The 25,476-nt window shown below is 38.6% G+C and overlaps 2 protein-coding genes across 2 annotated transcripts; one reads left to right on the top strand and one right to left on the bottom strand.

Moving 5' to 3' along the window:
• The first annotated feature begins 530 nt into the window (after positions 1-530).
• LOC125372247 (putative nuclease HARBI1) lies at positions 531-21,930 on the top strand. The gene is made up of 7 exons (XM_048381536.1): positions 531-634; positions 4,508-4,933; positions 5,163-5,285; positions 5,388-5,522; positions 5,890-6,117; positions 20,311-20,399; positions 21,795-21,930. Exons 1-5 carry the CDS (start codon positions 531-533, stop codon positions 6,110-6,112), a joined length of 1,011 nt encoding a protein of 336 aa, XP_048237493.1. The 3' UTR covers positions 6,113-6,117; positions 20,311-20,399; positions 21,795-21,930.
• On the bottom strand, positions 20,239-21,892 carry LOC124132203. Its single transcript, XM_046495985.2, has 7 exons — positions 21,784-21,892; positions 21,522-21,582; positions 21,295-21,357; positions 20,973-21,047; positions 20,719-20,772; positions 20,561-20,605; positions 20,239-20,429 (listed from the first exon to the last, which is right to left on the bottom strand). The coding sequence occupies exons 1-7, from the start codon at positions 21,883-21,885 to the stop codon at positions 20,239-20,241; spliced, it is 591 nt and encodes a 196-aa protein (XP_046351941.1). The 5' UTR covers positions 21,886-21,892.
• Positions 21,931-25,476: the final 3,546 nt, after the last annotated feature.

Consider the following 25,476-nt stretch of genomic DNA (forward strand, 5'->3'; position numbering starts at 1 on the left):
GCATAGGTATGCATAATCTCCTTTTCGGAATTGATTCTTTTATCATATTACTTGCCAAATCCAGCTTTGCTACGTCAAAGACCCAAACCGCATACAGTATACATCTATGTCATGGTTTCAATTTTTATATGATTTAATTGTTACGAATTCAAGCTATGGCAACTTATTCTTACATTTGGATACAGATACAAAAAGATAACAGGACTGTGTTATGTGAACGATCTGACATCCTTCGTCTTCGAAATCATTATCATCGAACTATCAAGCAGAAGCGTGTAGGAGGGTATGCGCCTGTTTTCCCAGATGAGACGTCTGTAAATTCCTCTCACATAGCCAGCATTCATTGGGTAATCAGTGGGGACTGTAAGGAATCTGGGGGGGGGGTGGGGGGGGGGGGGGGGGGGTTACCTATGGGAAAAGGTGAAAGAGTTCTTGTTCTCCATGCTGACTGTGCTAGTCAGCATTGACACCCAGGATGTGACCTCGTCTTTCGAGCCAAGCCTAAGGACAACAGGGACAACCACGCAGAAATGAACGGCAAGGTATTTCTGGAGTGGGTGACAATGACACCAAAGGTCAAGGTCAAGCTGTCCCCCTTTCCAATGCGATCTGAACCTAATAGAGTTGATATGGGGTAAGTCAAAGGTGACGTTAGGCGATTGAACACAACGTTTGATTTGCGGTATGTTGAATCCCCTAGTCGGGTAACATTGGGACATGGCAGCGTTGCGTTACCAAAGTCATCAACGAGATAGAGTCAAGATACTGGTCACTTGATGGACTTTAGCAAGCAACAATCCCACCTATAGTTGTGACCATCAGCAGTGACACAAGCAATTCCGACAACGAGGACTGTGACATGAGCGAATCAGGTTGCGATTAAAATTATCATGAGACGTTCCCTCTTGTGCTGTCATTCTCTGTACTGTAGTGTAGAAATTGCAGTAAAATCCAGTTTCCACCCTTGCCGAACTATAGTGGAATTCCTGGGCTCCACCAGTGGCTATTACGAGTTATGTCCCTTCTATCCCTCTCTGATGGGCCAATAAGTTTCCACCTCTCGTATCGCTTGCATTTGCTTCAAACAAAATGGCGGCGCCCAGTCAAGACGATCTGATCGATAATCAAGATCTATATTGTGTTAAAACGGGTCTTACATCGCGAAGTGCATCAAATCACGTGAGCACCTTGATTAAAAACAGCCTGTGCCATGTTTTTGAAGTGACTTATGATAGCTTAAAAGGGAAGATAAGAAATTGTAGTGTGTTGCCAATTTTTTGTTAGCCACAATCTGTAAAGGTATTGATCCCAGCTTCCCATGACTTGACCCCAAGTTGAAGGCTGCTCTGTGTGTTTCGGCTCGAAACTTCCAGTGAGCACTGTTGACTTTGCGAGTGACTTATGATAGCTTAAATGGAAGATTAGAAATTGTAGTTTGTTGCCAATTTTTCGTTAGCCACAATCTATGATGGTATTGATCCCAGTGTCCCATGACTTGACCCCAAGTTGAAGGCTGCTCTGTGTGTTTCGGTTCGAAACTTCCAGTGAGCACTGTTGACTTTGCGTTTTAAGTGACAAGCGGCAGGTTGGTCAGCATGCAACAGGAGAACAGAGAACGACTGATAATGGGCTGTCATGTCACTGTAGATAGCAAAGAAGGAAATTCATTGTGGCCTGAGGCCATTCCGGCACGGTGGAAACTGGACTTTTATAGTGAGTTAACTCCCTTGCCTCGGGAAGATGCATAACAACATGATAGTTTCTTGAATAAGTTTTTTTTCCAGTGGTGGGAATAAAATAACAAACAGCAGATATTGTTGGGTACGTAGTATTCATTGTTGTGTACAGTATTGGTATTTACTAGACTATTCCCTATTTTGAGTTATTTTGCAATTCATCGTTCTCATTTGGAGCCAAACGTACTGTAGGTCCGAAAGAGAATTTCTATATTTCAATGGCGCTTCAATGACTTTACGCAGAACACGCGAGACGACTCATGGGACGATGGGATACGATGTAATCACCCAAGTTACCGATCCAGACACCATACCCATTAAGTCACCTCTTATCACCAGCAACGGTTGCTGGTGACCTGTAATTGCAACTACGATTTCCCGGACAAGCTAAATGCATTATCTTTCACTTTATTTTCATATTTGTATTGTTTTTGTTTATTGTATGGGTGTCGCTGTCACATAGGCCATACAAAATGGAAGGAACTCTTTCAAGAACATGATTTAATTACACTGTATGTATGGCAAACTTACATATGACATCTGGCTACCGAGACAGGCTGTTTATTTGTATGCGATGTTGCTGACTGTACGTTGTGCTTGCATGGACATTCGAATACGTTAGTTCACTGACAAATATTATAGGGCCTGTCACTTTTTTACCCATAGTGTATGCCTTTTTGTCATTGTATGTGTCCATTTACTGATCACACAATTTAGTTCTGAAATCTGGGTGAACCTTTACGTTTGAATTTGAAAATCACCTCGTAACAACATCAACCTGGACAAAAATATAACCACTGATTTCTATATTTGATTGTCGAGTGTCAAACATCTTTTCAGTTTCAATCTCGTCATGTTATGTGATGTTTCGTATGTTGCGCAGCAAAACATTCTAGTTTCGAATGATATGTTTTGTATGGTATTTGTTAGATTAACATTAAAGAAATGAACATGTAAGTGGCAGATATAATAAAAGTAAAACACGTTGTAGGTTGCTCAACCTTCAACGTAAGCAAGAGTGAATCACATTTGAGCAATGGTATCATATGGGTATTGTGGTTATGTGCGCCCTAAATACATTTCCTAATAATTTCATCTTTCCCGGCAAACGCGCGTCACCTCAGCCTTGAAAGACGGGGTGTAATAATATAATCTTGTTCATTGTAGCATCCAAGGTTGACACAAAGCGGTGATTGCAACGTCTAGATAGAGTCCGAAATATTACCCAGACCCTACCAAGCTAAGAGTGAGCCAATTTGTACTTACAATTGTGAAATAGTCGGATTGGTACCAAATTATCTAAGTTTACTATAGCTACCACCCACGGTATTATGTTATAAACTGTGAAAAGTCGTTTTGTTACTCATATATTAGAGAGAGTGAATGCAGTAAAACGCCACATTGAGCTATATTTCACGATATCACGGCGGTTTTAAATAATTGGGTCTGGACCTGACAAATAAACGACTGAAGACATGTTCAACGATCCACGCCCTGGGCGCACGCTGACTCGAGTGAGTGAGTGAGTATGGTTTTACGCCGCTTTTAGCAATATTCCAGCAATATCACGGCGGGGGACACCAGAAATGGGCTTCACACAATGTACCCATGTCGGGAATCGAACCCGGGTCTTCGGCGTGACAAGCTAACGCTTTAACCACTAGGCTACCCGACCGCCCCCGCGCTGACTCGATGGCAGCTGTCATAAAAGTCACAGAACGTTACAATCGATCCATTCAAACGCATTAATTAGCAGAACCGGTGAGCCGGCGAAGCGCGTTCGAGCCCCCACAGCACTAATTTGATCTTAAAAAGTGCGCCCGGTAAAGTGCAATACTCCCCAGGGAATTATGGATAGACCTGCTTGTTCCGGAATAACACGATTTGGTCACGAATGACGAGCGGTCATTTCTGCAGCAGTTACGGAAAGGGACGAGGTTGGCCGATTACAGTTCATACAGGCCATATTGGGAGCCGCGGGGATTTCGACAGTGTGTATTAGCAGAGACCATATCGGTATATGGTCTCTGGTATTAGGAAGTATACCTACGTCGTGTATGGAATATGTGTTTGACTACCATGCCTAGATAAGGCAGTGTGACAAGGCATATCCCAGCGGACGTAATATTCCTACAGCAGAAATGTTTCACAACCTCGTCCAAATTGGCGATTGCAGGGAGCTGAAGACGTGACATATTCAGACAGAGACCATATTACATAGACTGTTATATGGTCTCTGATTCAGGTAAGTAATATGTGAATAATATTGATCACGTTTTAAAGTTATTTATCTTCTGTAAGCCACTTATTCAGTTTTATATATGTTAGTAAATGTGTGATTTAATTTTTGTAGGATAAGCAATCTACCTAACTTATGTTAATCCTTGCTAATGTAGGTATATGATGTAGAAATATGTTTGCTTTCTTATATTCGGCCTACCTTTAGAATACAGGGTGCCGTTTCACGAAAACCTCTTAGCGCTACGACCTCCTAAACCACATCGTAAAGCACCTCTTAAATATTTGTGCCGTTTCACAAAGACCTCCTAACTTTACACCCCACCAAAAACAACCTCCTAACCTACGATAGGTATGGGGCACTTGTAACTAGCTGACGACATCCTAAGTCAGCGTCTGATATGGCGACACTTTTGAGAATCAAAGAAATTTTGAACAGGAGAAACATTAGGCAAGAGCGAATATTCAGGGATAGGACTCAAGTGTTGGATACTTTGACCGACACAGAACTGATTGCCAGGTATCGCTTAATTTCCTCGACATACTATCCTACAGCTGGTTGATCGGGTCAGCTCGGAGATCTCTCGGCCGACCCAACGTTCGTGTGCCTTACCTGTCCATGTTCAGGTGTTAGTAACACTTAGATACTTTTCAAAAGGGGGATTCCTAAGCGAATTAGGAAATATACATGGTATTGCCAAATCAAGTGTTTGTCGCGTGTTGGAAAAGACGACAGATGCAATCGTAAAGTCGTATGACTTGATCCGGTTTCCAACGCCCGACAAACACGCTAAACTAGCAGAGAATTTCTTCCACATCTGTGGTTTTCCGAAAGTTGTTGGCTGCATAGATTGTACTTTGATACCTATTCAACGACCAGCATTAGATGAAGCAGTATGTGTGTGCAGAAAAGGATTCCACGCCATCAATGTGCAAGCTGTGTGCGACACCAAACTCCGGTAAATATCCTTGACGTCCTTTACCCTTGCAATGTTAACAAACAATCTAGACTTGCTGGTACTTTCAGATAACAAACGTCATTGTGTCATAATTGATTTGTCAATAGCTCATGTAGGCTTATTTATGTCCAAATGTTTCATAATTATTCGGCTTATTTAAATATTATTTTCTTAACAAATGTGGACTTGTGGATTTAGTTACTTATGTATGTATTATTTTTTTTTGCAGATTCACAAACATTATTGTCCAATGGCCAGGATCAACCCATGATTCACATATTTTCAACAACTGCAATTTGAAAAGGCATCTGGAGGAAGGGAAATATGACATCTGGCTTCTTGGTGATTCAGGGTAGGTACATGTATGTCCAAGTTATTTATGTCATGTTTGTCTTTTAATGTATACATACATATATATCGGGAACATTAAATTTATCAAAACATTCTACCTTAGGTATGCCTGTAGACCCTACCTCCTGACACCTGTCAACAACCCTGCAAATGAAAAAGAGGAGAAATACAACCGCTGTCATATTGGAACAAGGAACTCAGTTGAGAGGGCATTTGGATTGTGCAAATCTAGATTCAGGTATATATTTAATTCATGGAAGGTTTATGTTTTAATTCAAGGTTTTGCTGAAGTAACTGGACTAATGAGCATGTGTATTGCTAATTGTATGTCATTCTGATTTCAAAATACCTGTGCTGTTGGCATGTATTTATCATGATATAACATTTATACTAACAGGTAAAACGCATAATATAAAATGATAAGTATTACTTGCTAAACGATAATTATATATGAAATGATGTATAAATATTACACCATGATAAGTCATAAAAGCACTTGATGTGGATCTAATTATTATAGGAAAACGTAGTATAAATGTTATATCATGATATATTCATCACTATATTTGTAAACACAACTATATAAGTATGTTACATCTGCTTAGGTGTCTACACAAATCAACAGGATGCCTGTTATTCAGCCCACAGAAGAGCATCAAAATTATTACTGCCTGCTTTCAACTTCATAATTTGGCAATATTACTGAGGTTGTCTGAGCCTGATGTTCTTTGTGAGACTCCTGGACCAGAGGTGGACAGCAGTCCTGCTGATAACCACAACATGGATGGATGTAGAGTCAGGGGAAATCTTATCAACACTAGGTTTTAAATGAGGTAGCATACATATCCAATGGTGATACTTTTACTAAGAGGCCACATAATGTCAATAATCCCATAGTAAAAGTTGTAAGGTAGCACTTTTTCAAAATCCAGCACCACTTTATGGCCACACTTGTGAATATTGCATATAGTAGTATAGGTAATGATGGTTCTGGACCACTTCCACTGGAGCCAGATTCATATACCTATACTGCTATTACAGGTGGCATTTTTTATGCTAAAATGATGATGCAATTCAATGATAGTCATGAGATTAAGTTAAATTGGCTCTAGCTCACCAATACCTGGGGCCAATCATTGCTTTAGATGAGCCTAAATGGTAATAAAAATATTCTTTATTATTTTTATCAATAAAGCGATATTCAACATTTTTATTAAGTACTTCGTTCATTTTACTAGGAGACCAGACTATATAACTACACTCTTCTTGTAAATTGATAAGAAACAATTGATAACCGTATTTGGTTGGTTTGACATCACTGATATAATAAAAACCTTGTGGTAATTCTCTCCATTTAATAGCTTTTTTGATTGTTGTGTTGTAATTCTCCATTATTATATATGTATGTAAGCATTTGTCTAAATGTGATCTAACGATAGTAAGCAATCTATTTTTAATCTCCAACCAGTTCTTTGGTTTTGGCACGGAATAATTGACGCGCTTGTTGCCTCCCCTGTTCTATGAACTTTTTTTTCTCGTCTTCGCTAATACCACTGGTCTTACGAGATTTTGATCGAATCTCCTGCTTCATTGCGTTGTATTTGGTGAGTTCCGACAGCACTAAACGAAACTCATCCTCGGATATCTTACAATCGACCATTGCTGTCGAAATATGATCCTCAATGCTGTTCAACTTTGCTTCGGCGACTATCCGAATACTATCGTGTTTTAATGCTTTCTTTTGCAACCTACGAGAAATGAATTTTATCGCTATTCCTGCCAGTCCTGAGACTCCAGCGGCTATTTCCATGCCGAGCACGATAGGCGCGGCGATTATAGTTGATAATAAACCGACACCCGCTACACCGAGTCCCATGCCAGCTGTTACAAGCGCGGTGTCAACTCCGTCCAGAGCATTCGCGGCTCTGCGATACTTTTTATACAATCCAAGTCTCAACTCCCTATCCTTCTCTATTCGATGTTTTATGTCGCTTATTTGATATAATCGAAATCCATCAACAGTTTCCATCTTTTCAAATGCCTCATCGAGCGCCGGATATAAACTCATAGTGTATATTACGATCATACAATAGTCTTTAATTGGTCTTGCTTATATGTTTTGAGAGTATACATCAATCTCATTAAATGTATATTAAACGGCAAGAATATCTTAGTAAGAGAAATACTACCACTTTTAATAATTTGGACCCCCTCGAGGGTTGCAACGGGCGATGCTCCGATATGAATAATACTGCAACGTTGACGCTCGTGTTTCTTGAGCCATTTAATCGATAGGCCTGGTAATATTTCTACCGGTACATCTCCGAACAAGACTTCAATAATAAGAGTAGAAATATTAGGTATTGCACTCAGGTTAACTTTTATATCTTCGAATTCAGTAACCAAATTTAAAGTAACATTTTTTAAGGCCGGACGACTATATAACATATGACCTGGGTTTTCTGGCAGGGGGGTGACTAACACACTTTTTCGTTTTGAAGGGGATATAAGCCGCGAGTACGATGCCACTATTTATTATCTTAGTTAAATTATGTCCCTTACCCATCATCACATGAGGTGGGGTAATGACGATATTCATTAGCCACTCGATGTTTGCGTCGACCATAGCCCATTTATTATCGTCGTTGCGAATAATTTTGTACGAAGTGTTTTTAATGAGTTACAGACCGCCGTCATATAGCTGGAATATTGCTGAGTGCGGCGTTAAACAACAAACCAAAACCATCTTTGACTGTAATAGATCTGAGCAGAGTTGAAGGACTTTCTAGTTGAATATTATCCGTCGTGCTTATTTGATGAAGATGGATGCACAACTCTTTATAGGGAACTAAATCGGGTAATGCATATACACTCACTGTGATGGTGGGTGGTAATGTTACTGGCTGTCCAAATCCAAGTGTAATTGCTAAGTTCTCGTCAATAACTATACCTGTTTCTCCAGTGTATATTTTCACTGTCCCATTCGACTCATTTTGTGTGATACTAATTCCATTAGGCTTAAAAATTTCATCATTGAGTGAGCATACGCTGTAATACCCATCAGGTATAGTAATGAATTTTTTAATACCACTGCTTTCACCTGGTATAAACATCACATTATTTCTTTTCACAGTATTTATATTGGTCCACAGCGGGTAATACGTTACATCGCATAGGGCTACTTCGAGCTGACCATCCAAATTATCGATAGTTTGAAGCAGTTGAATAGACTGCCCATTTGTTATTCCCGGTAGTGTAACATACATATTAAATATACAATGATACTATATCATAACTTAAATATGAAATCGAGACACATTACTAATCTATCGATTATGGTAAGTTCCTATGGTACTGATTTTTTCGTTAAATTCCCTGATATCTTTGAAAAGTACAGGGTCATGGCAACTAGCGGTAAAATGGTGCACGATTGGTTTCACAATCTGATGCAATTTTGGCAGAATCAGTTAAACTTTGCCGTATGTTGACCCACAACGGGATGTGGCTTATCTGTTAATGCCCCAGGATATATGCTAAATAAGTCTGTTTTATTATTTCACGTGTATTATCAGATTAGACATATACTTAAAGAAATTAATGCTCCATTACCACAGGATCGAGCGTGGAATTCCACAAATAATAATTATGATAGGTCCGCGTATGAGCGTATTTGTAATGAATTTAATGTTTCTACGAGTAAAGATTGGCGCATTAAAGGAGCAAACCATGATCTAGGTGTTCCGTACAGCGGACAAAGAACTGTTAAAGAAGTCAGCGATGATTTAGTTAAAAAAACTCAACAACCATTCGATCCATTTAAATTCTTACAGATAGACAATCTTTTTGTAAGATTGCATAATCTTAATCATGGCTGGGAACTTTCAAGTAACGATTGGAGAGGTTCTCTTATGAGTTTTAAGGGTGGTTTGGCTTATAATTGTTACAAAATTTATACAAATGAACGATACCGCAGACGCTTGGAATGAATTTCTTAATGATAAAACGGAAAATAATTTTACTAACCCAGGATTTGTAAGATTTAATGAATCGATAAGAACTTATGTATGGGAAATTCTCGGTGCACAATCGCAAACACGAACGTCCATTATCGGTTCTGGGACGGCGCTCGATGCGCAAAAACAGTTTCTCCGAAACGTAGAGGACGCCATTAATTCACCAGTTGACATACCATCGTCTATAAAGCGTTATCAAGATGTATTACAGTACGCTCAATCCAAAGTGGACTACGTTTATGCGCCGGGACTATACATGTCTCCGAGTAATATGGAACTTAAGATCGGTCAAGTGATAGGTTATAATAATAAAATTGTTATCGCTACCGATCAACAAAAACCAGGTATAAATTCAGATATTAACGTCGAAAAATAACGCAAAGAATCACGGGCGAAAAGGGAATAGTCAAGCCGCAAACACCAACTATCACTCAACCATCTACTAACGCACAAACACAAGTGCCACCGCATATTGAGGCTAAAAATCAACAACATATCGATGAAAAAACAGCGCTTGTAGTGGGTGGAGTTGCGGTTGGTTTACTCATGATTTGGTTAAATAGTTCTTAGCGAACTGATTTGGATAAATAGTTCTTAGCGGATACGTACAACAGCCCTGCAATTGCTACGATCAGTGCCCACAAGTTTTGACTAAGCCAAGTGGTGGTCTTAGCTAATAATTTCAAGAGCCAGGAAACAATACTCCCTATTATACCGGGAAGTGCGGCCGCGGCTTTCTCAGCGAGCTTTCCCAGTGCTGAGCCTAATGCTTTTAAATGCTTTTTTATCCACTCTTTTATACCATCCGACGTAGGCGGTGATTCGCCACCACCTGTACCACCTGTACCAACGGTTAACGCGAGAGTCAAAGTCGATATAATAAATCCCAACGCGGTTAAAATACTGGCAATGGTTATTCCCTGTTCTCTGAACAATGTTTTAATTTTATCGGCCAGTGTAGTGTCATCGTTGAGGACTCGATCGATAGTTTCTCGAATTCGACTGATTTGCGAACGAAGTGCCTCTCTATTAGTGGAAGCAGCCTCGAGGTGGGCCGATCTTTCGTCTTCTAAGTTACACAATCTTTCTGCTACGCGGCGTCTACTGAATTCATCGCCCGCCTGTTCAAGTTTTGTTTTCTCGTAAACTATATGCTTATCGATTTCGGATATCTTGGCCATATTATTGGTGAGTTCTCCCCACATTGTTCGCATTGCCTTGTCAAGACCTCGTAATTCCCTAATACTGAACTCCGAATATGGTGATACACTGACCGTGCAATTATCGTAGTAGGTACCCAAGATTTCTTCGAGTCCGTCCGAGGCCACCTTTGAGGAAGCTTCCAAATTATCTGTGTTACTGAGTTCAGTACGCACAGTCCTAAGAACCTTAGTAGTCTTCGCGGAAAGTCGTGAATAGTCTACAAAACCTAATTTATCACGAACAGTGCCGATACCGTGTTTACCAGCTATCGTAGACAAGGCTAGGGGCTTACGAGTACGAGAATGCATAAGGTCAATATCACGTTCGCCACGCAGTCACAATATTCCTTTACTATCTATCTCAAACTTTGAATAGTCACGACCAATAGGACTATCATCTTTAAAGGTATCGTAATAATCATCAACGGCTGGTTTCAAAAGTTCATCATTTCCGGTTGGGTTCAAAAGTTCATCGTTAAGATTCATAAAGCTGGTTTCATCAGTACCCTCTTCGATTGGATTCAGGTTATCTAAATAATCTAGATCAAAATCAGTCATTTTTATATTAAACATATGGTTATATAATTTCAATATAACAATGTCTTCGCAATACGGACGCAAGTTAAACCCACAACGTAGACTTCGAGATCCATTAGGGGTCAAAGCAATTCGTCAGTCTGTAACTATAACTAATAACCCTAGTACCATCGATCAGAATCAAACGTTTCTGGTTCGCTTTCCTAATCTCGGCGCACACGATGTGTTAGTTCCGGGAACTGTCCGACTAGCATTTACGATTATTTTGACTTCTGCTGACGTTAACAGGGAGCCCGTTCAGAACATAGGTCGTGCTATCGTTAAGAAAATCGCCATTAAAATTAGCGGTAATGAGGTTTTGAGTATCGACGATAGCGATGTATACTATTGTTACATGGATCTCTGGAGAACGGATAAAGAGCGGGAAAACCTACAATTCCAAGGTATTTGTAATAGGAACACATTGAGACTGCGCGTGGGCGCTGAAAATGGTGATGATACCGTCGTAAAAGATAAGGCCGTTGCCGACGCATTAGGTAACCGATTCTATATTCCCCTAGACTTTGAATTACTAGATTCCCACATGCCTTTTTATCAAGCATCCCTAGGCGATAGGTTGGAATACGAACTCACTTTTAATGACTACGGTAGAGTAATCAGAACCAGTGGTCAAGATGCCAGCTATTCCATTGACAATATCTCGCTGGAGTACGATATGATAACGGATCCCAAATTAGCCAGACAAATTCGTAACCATTATACAGGAAGTTTAGCCAATTTGTACGATCGCGTGCTGCGACATCGAAAGATCACGAGGGACAAAAAAGATACGATGTGGAATATCAATCTTAACGTTCCCACGAGGTCGTTGAAGGGTATTTTAATGTTGTTCGAGGACCCCTCCGATGCATTTAAAAGAAATACCGAGAAGTTCTACAATCCCAAGATTACAAAAGTAGAATTGACTATCGAGGGCGTTCCTAATCAACTATAAAGTCAAGGAATGCTAGCGTATCACCAGTGGGATGAGATTAAAAAACTTCCTTCTATAAAACGTTCCCCGGAAGTTAACGCGGTCGTGAAAGATCTGTCTCTCGGGAATGTATCGATGGGTGAATACCTCACCACGAAGTACGCGCTATGGCTCGACATGCGAACAACGGACGATGACCAACTACACAGCAGTGGGAGGAGAATAGAAAATGCTAGCGAGGGTGTCACTATACAGATAACAAGCTCCAGGAAACGGCTGGTAAATTGAACATATATTTGTATGTGATTATGGATGCGCAACTTAATATACAGAATGGACGATTCGTGCAAGCAATCTATTAATAATCTTTTACCTAAAGATCCGCACTGCGCTATCATATGCCGGCAAACGGGCTGTGGAAAAACAGCTTTTATTCTAGATATTTTAGAAAGTCATTATCGGGACGTTTTCGATCATATTATTATTCTGTGCCCGACTATAAGCGTTAATAAAACCTACCTATCGAGAGATTGGGTAATGAATGACGACGGGGTACACAGAGTTGATCTGGGCGATCGTTTACAAGACTGTTTACGAGTATGTCACGAAAAATACAAAGGAGAATCAACCCTTTTCGTAATAGACGACTGCAGCGCGAGTAAAGAACTAACAAAAAAGAAAGATATGCTTTCGTATTTAGCATTCTCCGGTCGGCATACTCAGCATAGCGTTTGGGTACTTACTCAAAAATACAACTCTGTCCTGAAAGATCTCAGAGAGCAAACCAAATGGGTAGCACTCTTTCATTGCAAAGATCGAGATTCATTAAAGGAATGTTTACGCGAAAATGATGTCATTTATACCAAGCTCGAACGAGATAAAGTCAGAAAACTGTTAGCGGCAACGAAGCACTGTAAACTTGTATTAAAAACCGATCAACCAGCTGCTTATGCAATTGCTTAGCAAAATGTAGCAAAAATGTAGCAAATTGTAGAAAAAATGTAGCAAAATGTGGCAAAATTGTAGCAAATGTAGCAAATATAGAAAAATTATAGCAAAAAGACGATAAATTGAACATTAGCGGTTAATATGACATAAAATGTGGTTCGAAATCATCATTCTTTCGCAACAGTTCATTATTATGGGATGTATTGGATATGCCATATTATATTACGTTAGACTTAAATATCTCCTTAGGTATTACTTTATGGAATGCGACGAACTAATCGAACAAATGCTCAGAGAATCTGATGCAGATTAACATACACATCAACATGCAGATCAAAATGCAGATAAATCTTTAGATAAACATAGAGAAAGACTCGCGACTTTGGTAGCCGGTGGAAAATGTTCCCAATATTTGGGAGAAAATTATACCATCGAAAAAATTGATAACATGACCGACGAAGAGATTAAAAAACTGTACGCGCGTTACGAGTCTAGACTGGGAGCTACCATGACTAAAACGATAGGGTCGGCTATATTACAACTATACACAGCCGTAGCTAGTACGTTTCTTCCTATCCCGGCAGAACATCGCATGTATTTATGCGAATCTCTAGAGAAAGACCCATTCATCGAACACGCTATAAGTGCAGTGAGCTGTGAGTTTTATCATAGATACGGAATGTTCTTAGCTCCGTTCACCACAGCTTTAATAACGGCTAGGTATTGTCAATTTAAACATACGTGCCCACTTAATAATATAAAGAACGAAGTTCAAATAAATAATGGAGACTCAACAGGTGACACCACAACAGATTGTGAACGAGACTGCACAACAGATTGCAGAAACGCAACAACAAGTGGACGAGGAACAACGAGTGAATGAGGAACCACCACATGTGAATGAGAAAACACAACATGTGAATGAGAAAATACTAAAACCCAGAGTGACAAAGAATCCTTTGAAAATAGCAGCTGGGAGGAAGGGAGGACTCGCGAGGAAAGCGAAATTATTAAATAATTCAAATATTAATCCGATTAAAACATGGGCACTAGTAGGAGTTGTTGGTATAGCGGCTGTATGGTTATTTTATAAGACCGGAGAAGAGAAAACGTCACCCCCAATGCAACAACAAGTTCAATTAGAGGTTAGCCCCCATATAATGCTATAAGAAGCATGACTACTCCAGCTACAGACGGTAAAATGTTGGTAAACGCAACCTATCATTCAGCGGTGGTCACCGGCTTGGCCATTGGCTAAAATGATTACTAAAGCCACACCTCCCAAGCTAGATTTTAATGGATTTGATATAGGTATGATGGTTCTGGATAATGGATTGGCTATGGCAACGAAGGATATGCTCATCAAACAAGGGCTTATCCCGGAAGACATAATGAAGTAATTAATTAAACATTTGAATATTTTATATTATTAAACATATGGCATCAATTGCGATGATGGTCGGTGGAGCTATTGTTAATGCTCTAGCTTTTTCGGGGAGTAATTTTTTATTTTCTAGTATGAGAGGTTCGGAGCAGAAAAGACATAATAAAGCTTTAGAACGACTAGAAAAAGCTCAGTCACAATGGGCCAGAAATAGGACATTAAGATTAGATTTTATTCATGAAGAAATGCGTAAGGAAGGACATTCAATTCAAACGTTTAAGGATGTCGAATCTGCCATGCACGAATACTTCCTCGTTTATGGGTAAAAACTTGACCCAATACCGAGACCAACAATGAGTCAGTTTTATACACCGCCAGAGGCTCAGAAAGACCGCGAGGTCGCATTTGTGATAATGGGGTTATCTGCTGTATTGATTTTCAGCTATACAATGACCTAGTCAGAGTGACAGCTAATCTATAAATAGCGTTGGCTGACTGCCTCACCAGTGTAGATGTGATTTGCATTTAGACAAATGATATGATAGATGTATAAACCATGAATCATTGCAGATTTACACTCATGGGTAAAAAAACTCTATGTAACCGACGCTGTGTTGAAATTTACTGCGGCATACACAATTATTACATCAGGCGTGGAAACATAAACTATACGTGTTCTGTATGCGGGATAGGGGTCAATGGTCGTTATTGTTAATGTAAGGAACACGGTGCTGATAGGGTCAGGAACCAGATTATTTATGCTAGGAAGAGAGATTACATCAATGAGAGGAATAGGTTGGGGAGAATACGTATTTAGATATATGAAAAACAACCAATTAGACATTTGTCTCATTTTGCATATACCATTCAACCACAATGTTTTTTGTCAGAGAGTTGAAGGCTATGGCAAAGCAAAGTGGTCTACGTGGATATTCTCGAATGAGAAAAGCTGAATTGTTTACCTTACTCGGTTTGGAATACAACAAACCCCAGACTGTTAGGGAACTCAAAGCTCAAGCGAGAAACAGTGGGCTGAGAGGTTATTCTCGAATGAGAAGAGCTGAATTGATCTCTTTACTAGATAATAATCAACCTAATGATGATGATAATGATGATGTTGATAATAATCAACAACAAGAATTAATATTTGTACCCATATCCGCCGGCGTTGGTAAATATCTAAGAGGTTGGAAGATGGATATTAATTCAAACATGGATGTTAACAATATTAAGCCCATCATATCGAGTAAAATTAACAAGGAGTTAGATGATTTACATAGTATAAAATACCAGCTGACGATTAAAATGTTATTGAGTAAAAGCAACTCAGACGATAGCCCCGAATATACCAAAACCATATTTCCGTAGCAATCAAGAAGTTATAACCGAATCCGATACTATAAACGCATCATTAGATACATCAATTCAGAGGATACAGGAAACTTTAGAACGCTGGACTAATAGAGGTTCAGATTGGGGTGTGGATAAAATCGATAGTTTATATTTAGATATAGCAAATTATATGCCCTTCAAAGGTGGTTCTTATATAGATTTACCCCCGTATTATAAGAAGAAAAAAGCCATAATTAACGTAAAAAATAAATCCGATGACTGTTTAAGAATGATGATAAGATCTGCATTGTTCCCCGTAGACAAGCATCCGGATAGACCTTCTAGCTATCCCCAAAACGATGGACTCAACTTCGATGGTATAGACGAACCTACACCAATATCACAAATTGATAAGGTGGAAAAGCAAAATAATTTAGCTATAAATGTTTTCGGACATTCTAAAGGAATTGTTGTACACAGGATAAGCTCCGCTCCGGAACATATCCCCAGAATCAATTCATTTCTGATCGAAAAAGATGGTAAATATCATTATACATGGATAAAGAGTTTAAACAAGCTATTATACGATCAAACTAAATATAAGGGAAAGAAATATTTCTGTGAAAGATGCCTACATGGGTACAGCAGACAAGATCTATTAGAAGCGCATAAAGAAGACTGTAGAGGTGTTGGACAGACCGCTATCAGGATCGATATGCCTAAAGAGGGAAAATATATAATAAAATTTGAACATTATTGTAATCAAATGCCAGTACTGTACGTAATTTACGCCGACTTCGAAGCGCTTATCAAACCCATAGAAAATACCAACCATAATAATCAAGATAGTAGTTTTACGTACAAAACTCAAGAACATATTCCTTGTGGGTTTGGATATATAGTTGTAAGGTATGATGGGAAAACAAACACTCCCGTGATTTACAGAGGTCCCGATGCAGCGGGAAAGTTCCTAGAATATCTACAAAATGAAGAGAGAATAATCAGGGAAAAATTATCGTGTAAGAAACCCATGTGTATGAGGAGGGATGATTGGTGGACCCATAAGAAGTCAAAGAGTTGTCATGTTTGTAATAAACCCCTGGATGGGGATTCCGTAAGAGATCATTGTCACGTCACGGGTAATTATCGGGGAGCCGCGCATAACGAGTGTCACTTGAAACTAAAAATGAATTCTCAAACAATACCCTACCCATCCCCGTTGTGTTTCACAACCTTAGGGGATACGATTCACATCTCATTATGCAAGCTATCTCTAAGACCGACGGCGGTTTAACGTGCATTCCTAATAATATGGAAAAATACATATCGTTCTCGTTGACTAAACCTATACATTATATGGACAAGGATGGGAAATCTAGAACAAAGCAAAGTAATGGGCTTAGATTCATAGACTCCGTACAGTTTCTGTTATCTTCCCTGGACAATTTAGCTAATGTGAACAATCCCGATGACTTTGCAATAACAAATCAATATACCGATAAGATAACTCGGCATTTGTTGCTGAGAAAAGGTGTATATCCTTACGAATATATGGATGATTGGTCTAGATTCGAAGAAACTGAATTACCACCCCTCGAATCATTCTATAATAACTTAACAGAATCTAAAATAACAGATGCCGATTATGAACACGCTCTGACGGTCTGGGATAAATTAGGTTGTAAGAATTTAGGTGATTATCACGATCTGTACTTAAAAACTGATGTACTGTTACTTGCCGATATTTTCGAGATATTTAGAAAGACATGTTTAAAACAATACGGCTTGGACCCGGCATGGTACTATTCCAGTCCCGGACTATCGTGGGATGCATTGTTGAAGAAGACCGGAGTAGAACTAAAACTACTCACAGATTACAATATGCACTTGTGTATTGAGAAAGGATTAAGAGGTGGTATATCGATGGCAGCGAAAAGGTATTCTAAGGCTAATAATAAATAAGTGGAAGGATACGATCCCAGTAAACCCGACACGCACATATTATATCTCGACGCTAACAATTTGTACGGATGGGCTGTGAGTCAACCTTTACCCACGGGTGGTTTTGAGTGGGTCGATGATATCGAAGTGAATGATATCCATAATATCCATAATAATGATGTGAATAAAGGGTACATACTAGAAGTTGACTTGGAATATCCAAGTTCGTTACATAAAGATCATAACAGTTATCTGCTAGCTCCCGAAAGATTAATGGTGAATAAAGATTGGATGTCGGAATATCAACGCTCCTTGATGGGTAATAGTAGGTTAGCTAACGTAGAAAAACTCGTACCAAATTTGATGGATAAGACAAAATATATAGTTCACTACAGAAATCTCCAGTTATATCTATCGTTAGGTATGAAACTTAAGAAAATACACAGAGTTCTAAAGTTTGATCAAAGCCCTTGGATGGAGCCCTATATAAAATTGAACACAGATTTAAGAAAGATAGCTACCAGCGATTTCGAAAAGAACCTTTATAAGCTCATGAATAACTCAGTATTTGGTAAAACTATGGAGAATCTAAGGAAGTGTGTTGATGTTAAATTAGTCAGATCAAATGAGGAAGAAAGACTCAGGAAACTTATAGCCAGTCCGGCTTTTAACAGAAGCAAGATATTCGATGACTTAGCCGCGTTGCATATGCAGAAAAGTAATATAAAATTCAACAGACCGGTGTACGTCGGTATGAGTATTCTCGACTTGTCAAAACACTTAATGTATGACTTTTATTACAACAAACTTAAGAAGCAATACGGCGATAGATGCGAGGTGTTATATACCGACACTGATTCTTTGTTGATGGAAATACAAACCGACGATGTGTATAAAGATATAGCAGAAAAAATAGATATGTACGACACGAGCGATTACCCTAAAGATAATCCACTGCACAGCGTAGTAAATAAAAAGGTGTCAGGTAAGATGAAGGATGAATGTGCTTGGACTCCTATAGCGGAGTATGTCGGATTAAGACCTAAGATGTATTCTATAAAGAAGTCCGATAATGGGGAGATAAGAAAAGCTAAGGGCGTTAAGAAGTATGTTGTAAAAAAGCATATCAAACACAAACAGTATAAAGAATCATTATTCAACTGTAGAACGTTCAAACACGAGATGAACTCTTTAAGATGTTACAATCATAGGATATATGGATTAAGAATGAACAAGACATCATTATCCCCCTCAGATACAAAGAGATGGATTGATAATGATGGTGTAACTACCTATGCTTATGGTTATGGTGGTAATACTGTACCGTCGGGAACTATGAACAACTCTTCTCGTACAAATGCCCTACCCGGTCCATCTTGAAGATAATAAAGAATAGGCTCTCCTTCTTTTGTAACCAATCAACTAATGTTTTACGTCTTAAGGGACCATATGGGATCGGTTGCGCGACATAGGCCTCCTTCGAGTTCACCTGCCTGGTATAAATATCTTACCCTTACTCTATCCGGAAGTTTTCGTTCTTTGCCTCTCCTCGGTGCTGAGGATTCGGAAGTCACGGATTTCATTTTAATAGCAGCGGATGGTTTCTTCCCTATTAATCTCGTCACTTCATTATTCAGCGCTGATACAACGGCTGATAACCGTGTCACCCATTCGGTTGATCTCAATCGTTCCGATTTCATTTCGATCCCATACTGATAGCCAAACAAACTTTCCGCTAATGTCCTGTTAAATCTTTCGACGATAGCTTGACTGCGGTGGGCCTCTCTTTCACCACGCCTGATTTCGACATTGTGCTTTGTTAACAGTTTTGTTATCGATCCCATAAACTCGCGACCGGGATCTACTTGAAATAGCTTAGGCCATTTTAATGGTCCGCGTTTATATATGCGGCTCAGTGCATTAGCTACTTCTGTTGAATCTTTCGAGGTTAATGGCTCAGCCTCTTTGTATCGACTAGCCACATCCACTACTGTTAAAGCGTATTTATACGTTTTGCGTTTTACCTTATCGTGGGGAAGAGACAAGAGGTCAGCCTGGTGAACTTCATTCGTTGTAAAAATATCAAACTTCTTCCTCGGTATATAATGCGGTGCCGGTAAATATATTTGCCACATCGCTTATTTCTTTAACCAATCCTTGGCCACATCTTTAGATACCTTAGCCGCGGTGGCTAATTTTTTTATTGCTCCTACACCTTTCCAATATCCTCGTGGGCTACAGTAAATTTTATTCATTATTAATTAATATTGATATTTCTTTTAAAACGACTTTCGTTGAATCGCATCATCATTTTTATACTAATAGAAGCAATGATTGGCCCCAGGTATTAGTGAGCTAGACCCAATTTAACTTAATCTTATGACTATCGTTGAATCGCATCATCATTTTAGCATGAAAAATGCCACCTGTAATAGCAGTATAGGTATATGAATCTGGCTCCAGTGGAAGTGGTCCAGAACCATCATTACCTATACTACTCATATTATTGTTTTTTGGAGTTTATGAAAATGTATTGTTTTTGTACATATGCTATATCCAAATAATAACACAAACAACTAAACATCTTTGTGATCACAAGTAAACAGTAACATGAGTCACTGCCTTCAATCAAAGTTGATTATGGGAGACAATGAGTTTCCAAATGATTTTTTATATTCAAATTTTTCTCTTTCCAGGGCCAGGCTCTGTCTTTGGATGTCACGGATGTCCCGCTGCACAGACTGAATTTCCTCAAGGAAAGACATCTTTCTCTCCTCTTGGGCTTGTAAGGACCTTATCTCTCCCAGAATGTCTTCTGAAAATATTTAGACAATTTTGGGTTATATCAATGATATTTGGATGTTCATTAATATTATTTGATTAAACATTTATGATCATGATATGTAAAACTGAAACCACTACATTATGAACAAATATATGCCATACCTTCATTAGATGTTTTCTTGATCAGATGCTTCCCTTTAGGTTTTCCTTGAAAACAAATTTGTATTGTTATTAACTAGAATTCATGATATAGTGACTTGATTTTTTAATGTTAATACAAATTTACTATTGAATAAAGTTGCATAATGTTTAATACATACTGGTTCTGATAGCAGGAGTCATCATTATATCCTCCAGACTGGCTTGGTTCTTTTCTGAAATGTATATAATATTTTTAAGATAATTGTAACTGCTAACATCGCACATGGGGTACCGGTATTCGGTTTGTTCACATGTATTTACAGCATACACTTGGATTTTTAGAATAAAATAGCACCAAGTATATGAATTTATTCACCATGTCAGTGTAAATTGTAACATTTGATTATCTTTATTATTAAAAATTATTTCATACCTGTGATAGTTCCACAATCATTTTCTCCTGTGCTTGTAGCTGTCAGTGGAGTGTAAAACACCTCCTGTGGAGAATCTGAAATATATAAGTTGTGAGTGCACTAAAATATTTGTATTGAAGATATTGCTTAATTGTGCCTGACCGTTAAGTGCATCGAGAAATCTCAAATATTTCTTTTGTATACATGTGTTCATTTATAATACATTTAATATGTAAGGGGAATTTGCCAATATGCAGGAGGTATTAGTTTTTGAATATGGCAATATTTAGTTTATTTACATCTTCAAAACAAAGAAATAAATGAGTTTGAAGTATTATTTACCAAACATTAATGCCTGTGTAGCTTCTTCAGCTTCATCAGCTACTGAAGGAATCATGCTGAACACTGTTAAATAAATAAAACATATTTTTCATTGGTGTTATCATAACAAATACTGTCAATATGTCATAAATATACCATCAAATACCAATAAAACTTGATTAAGTTACATACTTTATTGACTTTAGTACACATGTACATGAATCCCAAGAAGGAAGTGTCATCATTACCAGGTGTTTCCATGCCTCCTGAGATCCCCTCAATAGCACAGGATGGAATCAGTTGTAGAATCTATTTAAAGAAGGAATTGGTGGCTATATTACTATAATAATAGTTTATTTTAAAATGTGTAATACACAATTAGTTTTTCATGAATAATGTCTATTGTCACACAAACTCAATATGTTTCAAACCATTTTACTTTATCAGGTACATATTGAAACATTTTGTTTGTAGGCTTCATGCTCACATGAATTTATGTTAATTATTTACCCTCTTTTCAGTTGCAGTTAGGTCATCTGGGGGTGGTCCACCACCAGTCCTCCTAGCATTCAGCCTCCTGGCTGACTCTGCCTTCTTCACACATCCCTTCATGTCCGTCCATTTCTTACGTACTCCTCATTCCGGGTTATGTCACCAGTGGCATTTAGTCTGATATTTAAAATTATTATTATTATTTTATATTATTATGATTAGTAATAGTGTCATTTGTGAAAATTATTTGAAATTGGTATCTTTATTTAAAAATATGACTGTACTGTGTAAAATTTGTGTAAGATGTTACTTTATTTGTTCATCATAAAAAAACCTGGCAAGATTGATGATGTGGTTTTGAGGAACAATCACTCACCCACTCTCCTGTTCTTTCATATTTGATCATTATGCAATGATCATTAACAGTGAGAGGTTAATAAAATTTTGAAGTGAAGTGGTGGTTCGTAGTTGTTTATGTCATAAAGTGAAACAAATGAAAATAATCTGACCTTATTTAACTATCATTACATTATGTAATCCAGTAAAGATCCACTTCTCTCAATAAACCTTTCCCCCCATTTCCAATTTGTTTCATTATACCTCACATTTTATGACCCTTGAAACACATGACAAATTCTTGTACGTTTTTGAACATTCTGGGAAACAAATACGTAAGTTGAAATAAATAAACAAATGAATATATAGTGGAATGTCCCCCTGCTTTCATGGGTGAAAATCATAGACTCATTTTTATATTTATGAGAGTTTCATTTTAAGGTTTCATCAGAATAAAAGGCGCTTACTTCGTGGTGATATCTTTCCAAATCTTCTTCTTTGTATTATTTGTCACTGTATTTGTAAAGGCCGAATTCAGCGTGTCAAAATTACTTTCCACGCCTGACACAATGATATCTATGTCAGCCGGGGAGAAGTTTCTCTTTCTTTTCTTCAGTCCAGAAGCGTCCATAATATATATCTGAAGGTCGTCTGCCGATACGTAGGGGAACAACTCTAATATTACAATCTTCCGTGTTTTCACACAAGAGAGTTACTATTTTTGCCGATGCAGCTTGTTGTCGCTGGATTTACTATTCAAACCCTCACACTTGACAGCTATTGATGGAACTTTGATGTGTAACAGACTATCGTTAAACTCGAACAGGTTTGTAGTTATCTATACTCACAATGTGAGCTTTTATTTAATTCATGTTTAGCATCTGCCTCTTTTTTGATAAAAATTAACAGGTGCGCTTCCATTTCCGGTTTGAATTGTATAGCGTTGCTATGCAAGTTAGGATGTCGTAAATCGTAATCTCACTCTTATCTTAAGAGGGGTTTACGACGGGCTTACGATGCCTTTGTGAAACGGTCGTAGGACATGTCATTAAGACATCCTAAACTAGGTCGCAGCGGTTAGGAGGCCGTAGCGCTAAGAGGCTTTCGTGAAACGGCACCCCGTACCTCAAACTTTTCAAACACGTGATCATACCCTATGACGTAATTTGTAGTATTTTTTTGCCAGTCACACCGGCGAAACAATGCCCTGTGACGTCAGGGGTCATCGAGTGTGCATAAGCTCCTCCCAGTGATCTATCATCTCTTGACGCAATGAAATTGAATATGCCCTGCGGTGTTGAGAGTTTTGACTATTTGTTTACTAATTATAGCCTGCGCGGCGCATTTTAAAGCAAGCGCTAGTTTACGAAAGCACTTTTATTTTTTATATATTTTTTTATTTCGTTTTTCTCGTAATTGAAGTGGATAAAAGGGTTATAAATGGGAACTAATATATTTTTTCGGTTCATTAATTTTCATTAATATGCACAAGAATGCAGTTTATTAGGGATATTATATTGGCGCTGAACACATCCAAATGCCGCCAGTGTTAGGGTAGGTTACCCCGAACTCTATCCTTAGCCCTTGGTTCCCCTTTACGATAAATCATCCCTCTACGATCATTAGGGTTAGGAACCCGTTTAGTGGCTATTAGATTACCCGAAGTCTATCCTTAACCCTTGGATCCCCTTTACGATCAATCACCCCTTCAGGATCATTAGGGTTAGGTACTCGTTTAGTGGCTATTATAGATTATATAGCAGCTCCTTATATTCTTCACACAAAACGTCGAGTAAAAGGATGAAATGGTTTTGTGTCAAATATTTAGGCTACAGGAAACTGTCCTGGAACATTCACACAAGCCACTTTCACCGGCTACATTTTTTCAGTACTGATTCAAAAGTGAACTCACCGTTGTGTCGTCACTAGTCATGCTTATTCCTCCATCGTTCCTTACTATTATCCACATCATCCTTACAGTGTTCCCTACCACACGTTTCTGTCACAAAAATCACCCGACGAATTATTACATACCATATGATTCATGCGTACTCGCGAGTTCGACGTCTGACGCCTGGAGCCGTTTTCAGTTCGCGGCATATCGGCTCATTCCTCACCACTCGGTATCTTGTAGATTATGGAATGGGACGAGTGTGCCAAATGGCATCGGGATCATTCGTAAGTGTCCGTAGACTAAAGTCACGAGACACCATGCCTACCCGTAACCTTCGTAAGTGTCCGTCACCTATTCGACCCTTTTCGTTCAGTTCCGTAACGTCATAGGCATGACTAGATAAATTTGCACTAAGTTTTACAGTGTGGACGTAGCTCAGTCGGTTAGCTGTCAGGCTAACAATTTATTACTTAGGTATTGAGTTGAGTTTATAATGGCAATAGCAAGGGTTACGTCATCGAATGTTATGCATTACATGCACCATACCATACGATAAATTTCTATGAAATTTTTTGTCCATTATGAATATTAAATTCAACAGGCTAACCTGTGCTATGCATATGTGACTGTTAGTCATCAGGTAATATACTCCAATCTTGAGACATGTGACCTACGGCAGAGATCGTCCTCACGAGAAGTTGTCGTACTGTATTCTAAAGGTGCTCCCTTATATTCCTTTATCTACATACTCTAATGTGACTCATTTTCTTAGTTCATACCGTACAGACAAATCAATCTGTGGTACTCGCCCAACATAGTGAAGTGGAAGATTAGACATTTGAAAGGTATATCAACTTTATCATGTTGGGAATTTTGGCGATGGGGTAGCCTAGTGGTTGAAGTGCTGAAGACCAAGGTTCGATTCTTGTCATGGGTACAATGTGTGAAGTCCATGTCAGGTGTCCCTTGCTGTGGTATTGCTTAAAACAGCGTAAAACCATACTCACTCATGTGGGGATTCCGGGTTGGAATTGGTCCCCATCAACCTATGCTAGTTGTACGAGAGGGTTATACTATAAAGTGAAAACGGCACCTCGCCTACTATTGCCTGGTGAAGCAGCACCTTGTTATTTATTTTATCTTGGGTCTGAACATGCCCGAATACATGAAATTAAACTCGCATGGTCACTTGCAAACACAAATAATTGTGAAATGTTAATCACCTAAAAACAGTTTACATTAGAAATTAGCCTCTACTCAAATTTACTCATGATTCTGATTGGGTGGTGCAACTAAACTTATCATTGACAGATCACATGCTTTGAAGTTTTAAGTAGCTTCACTCAGATTAGCTCAATGTCAAGCTGAAACTGAGTCTGGCGAAAATGTCAAGAAACTGGACTACAGGTATACTATATATTTCATATTTATTTTAGTAAGTAGGAAATAAAAATTAATTTTATAGAAAGTTCATTTAGATA

Source organism: Haliotis rufescens, unplaced genomic scaffold (genome assembly GCF_023055435.1).
Source record: "Haliotis rufescens isolate VD_foot unplaced genomic scaffold, xgHalRufe1.0.p SCAF_4, whole genome shotgun sequence".
Classification (NCBI taxonomy): Eukaryota; Metazoa; Mollusca; class Gastropoda; order Lepetellida; family Haliotidae; genus Haliotis; species Haliotis rufescens.

What these genes read in the sequence shown, in the direction of transcription:
- LOC125372247 (XM_048381536.1), top strand. Translation starts at nt 531, where the DNA reads ATGAACGGCAAGGTATTTCTGGAGTGGGTGACAATGACACCAAAGGTC. An exon ending in TGGCTTCTTGGTGATTCAGG is followed by an intron (nt 5,286 to 5,387) that starts GTAGGTACATGT and finishes ATTCTACCTTAG; the next exon opens with GTATGCCTGTAGACCCTACC. An exon ending in TTGTGCAAATCTAGATTCAG is followed by an intron (nt 5,523 to 5,889) that starts GTATATATTTAA and finishes ACATCTGCTTAG; the next exon opens with GTGTCTACACAAATCAACAG.
- LOC124132203 (XM_046495985.2), bottom strand. Translation starts at nt 21,885, where the DNA reads ATGAAGGGATGTGTGAAGAAGGCAGAGTCAGCCAGGAGGCTGAATGCT. An exon ending in AGGAGGCATGGAAACACCTG is followed by an intron (nt 21,358 to 21,521) that starts GTAATGATGACA and finishes TTTATTTAACAG; the next exon opens with TGTTCAGCATGATTCCTTCA. An exon ending in TACACAGGCATTAATGTTTG is followed by an intron (nt 21,048 to 21,294) that starts GTAAATAATACT and finishes TATATATTTCAG; the next exon opens with ATTCTCCACAGGAGGTGTTT.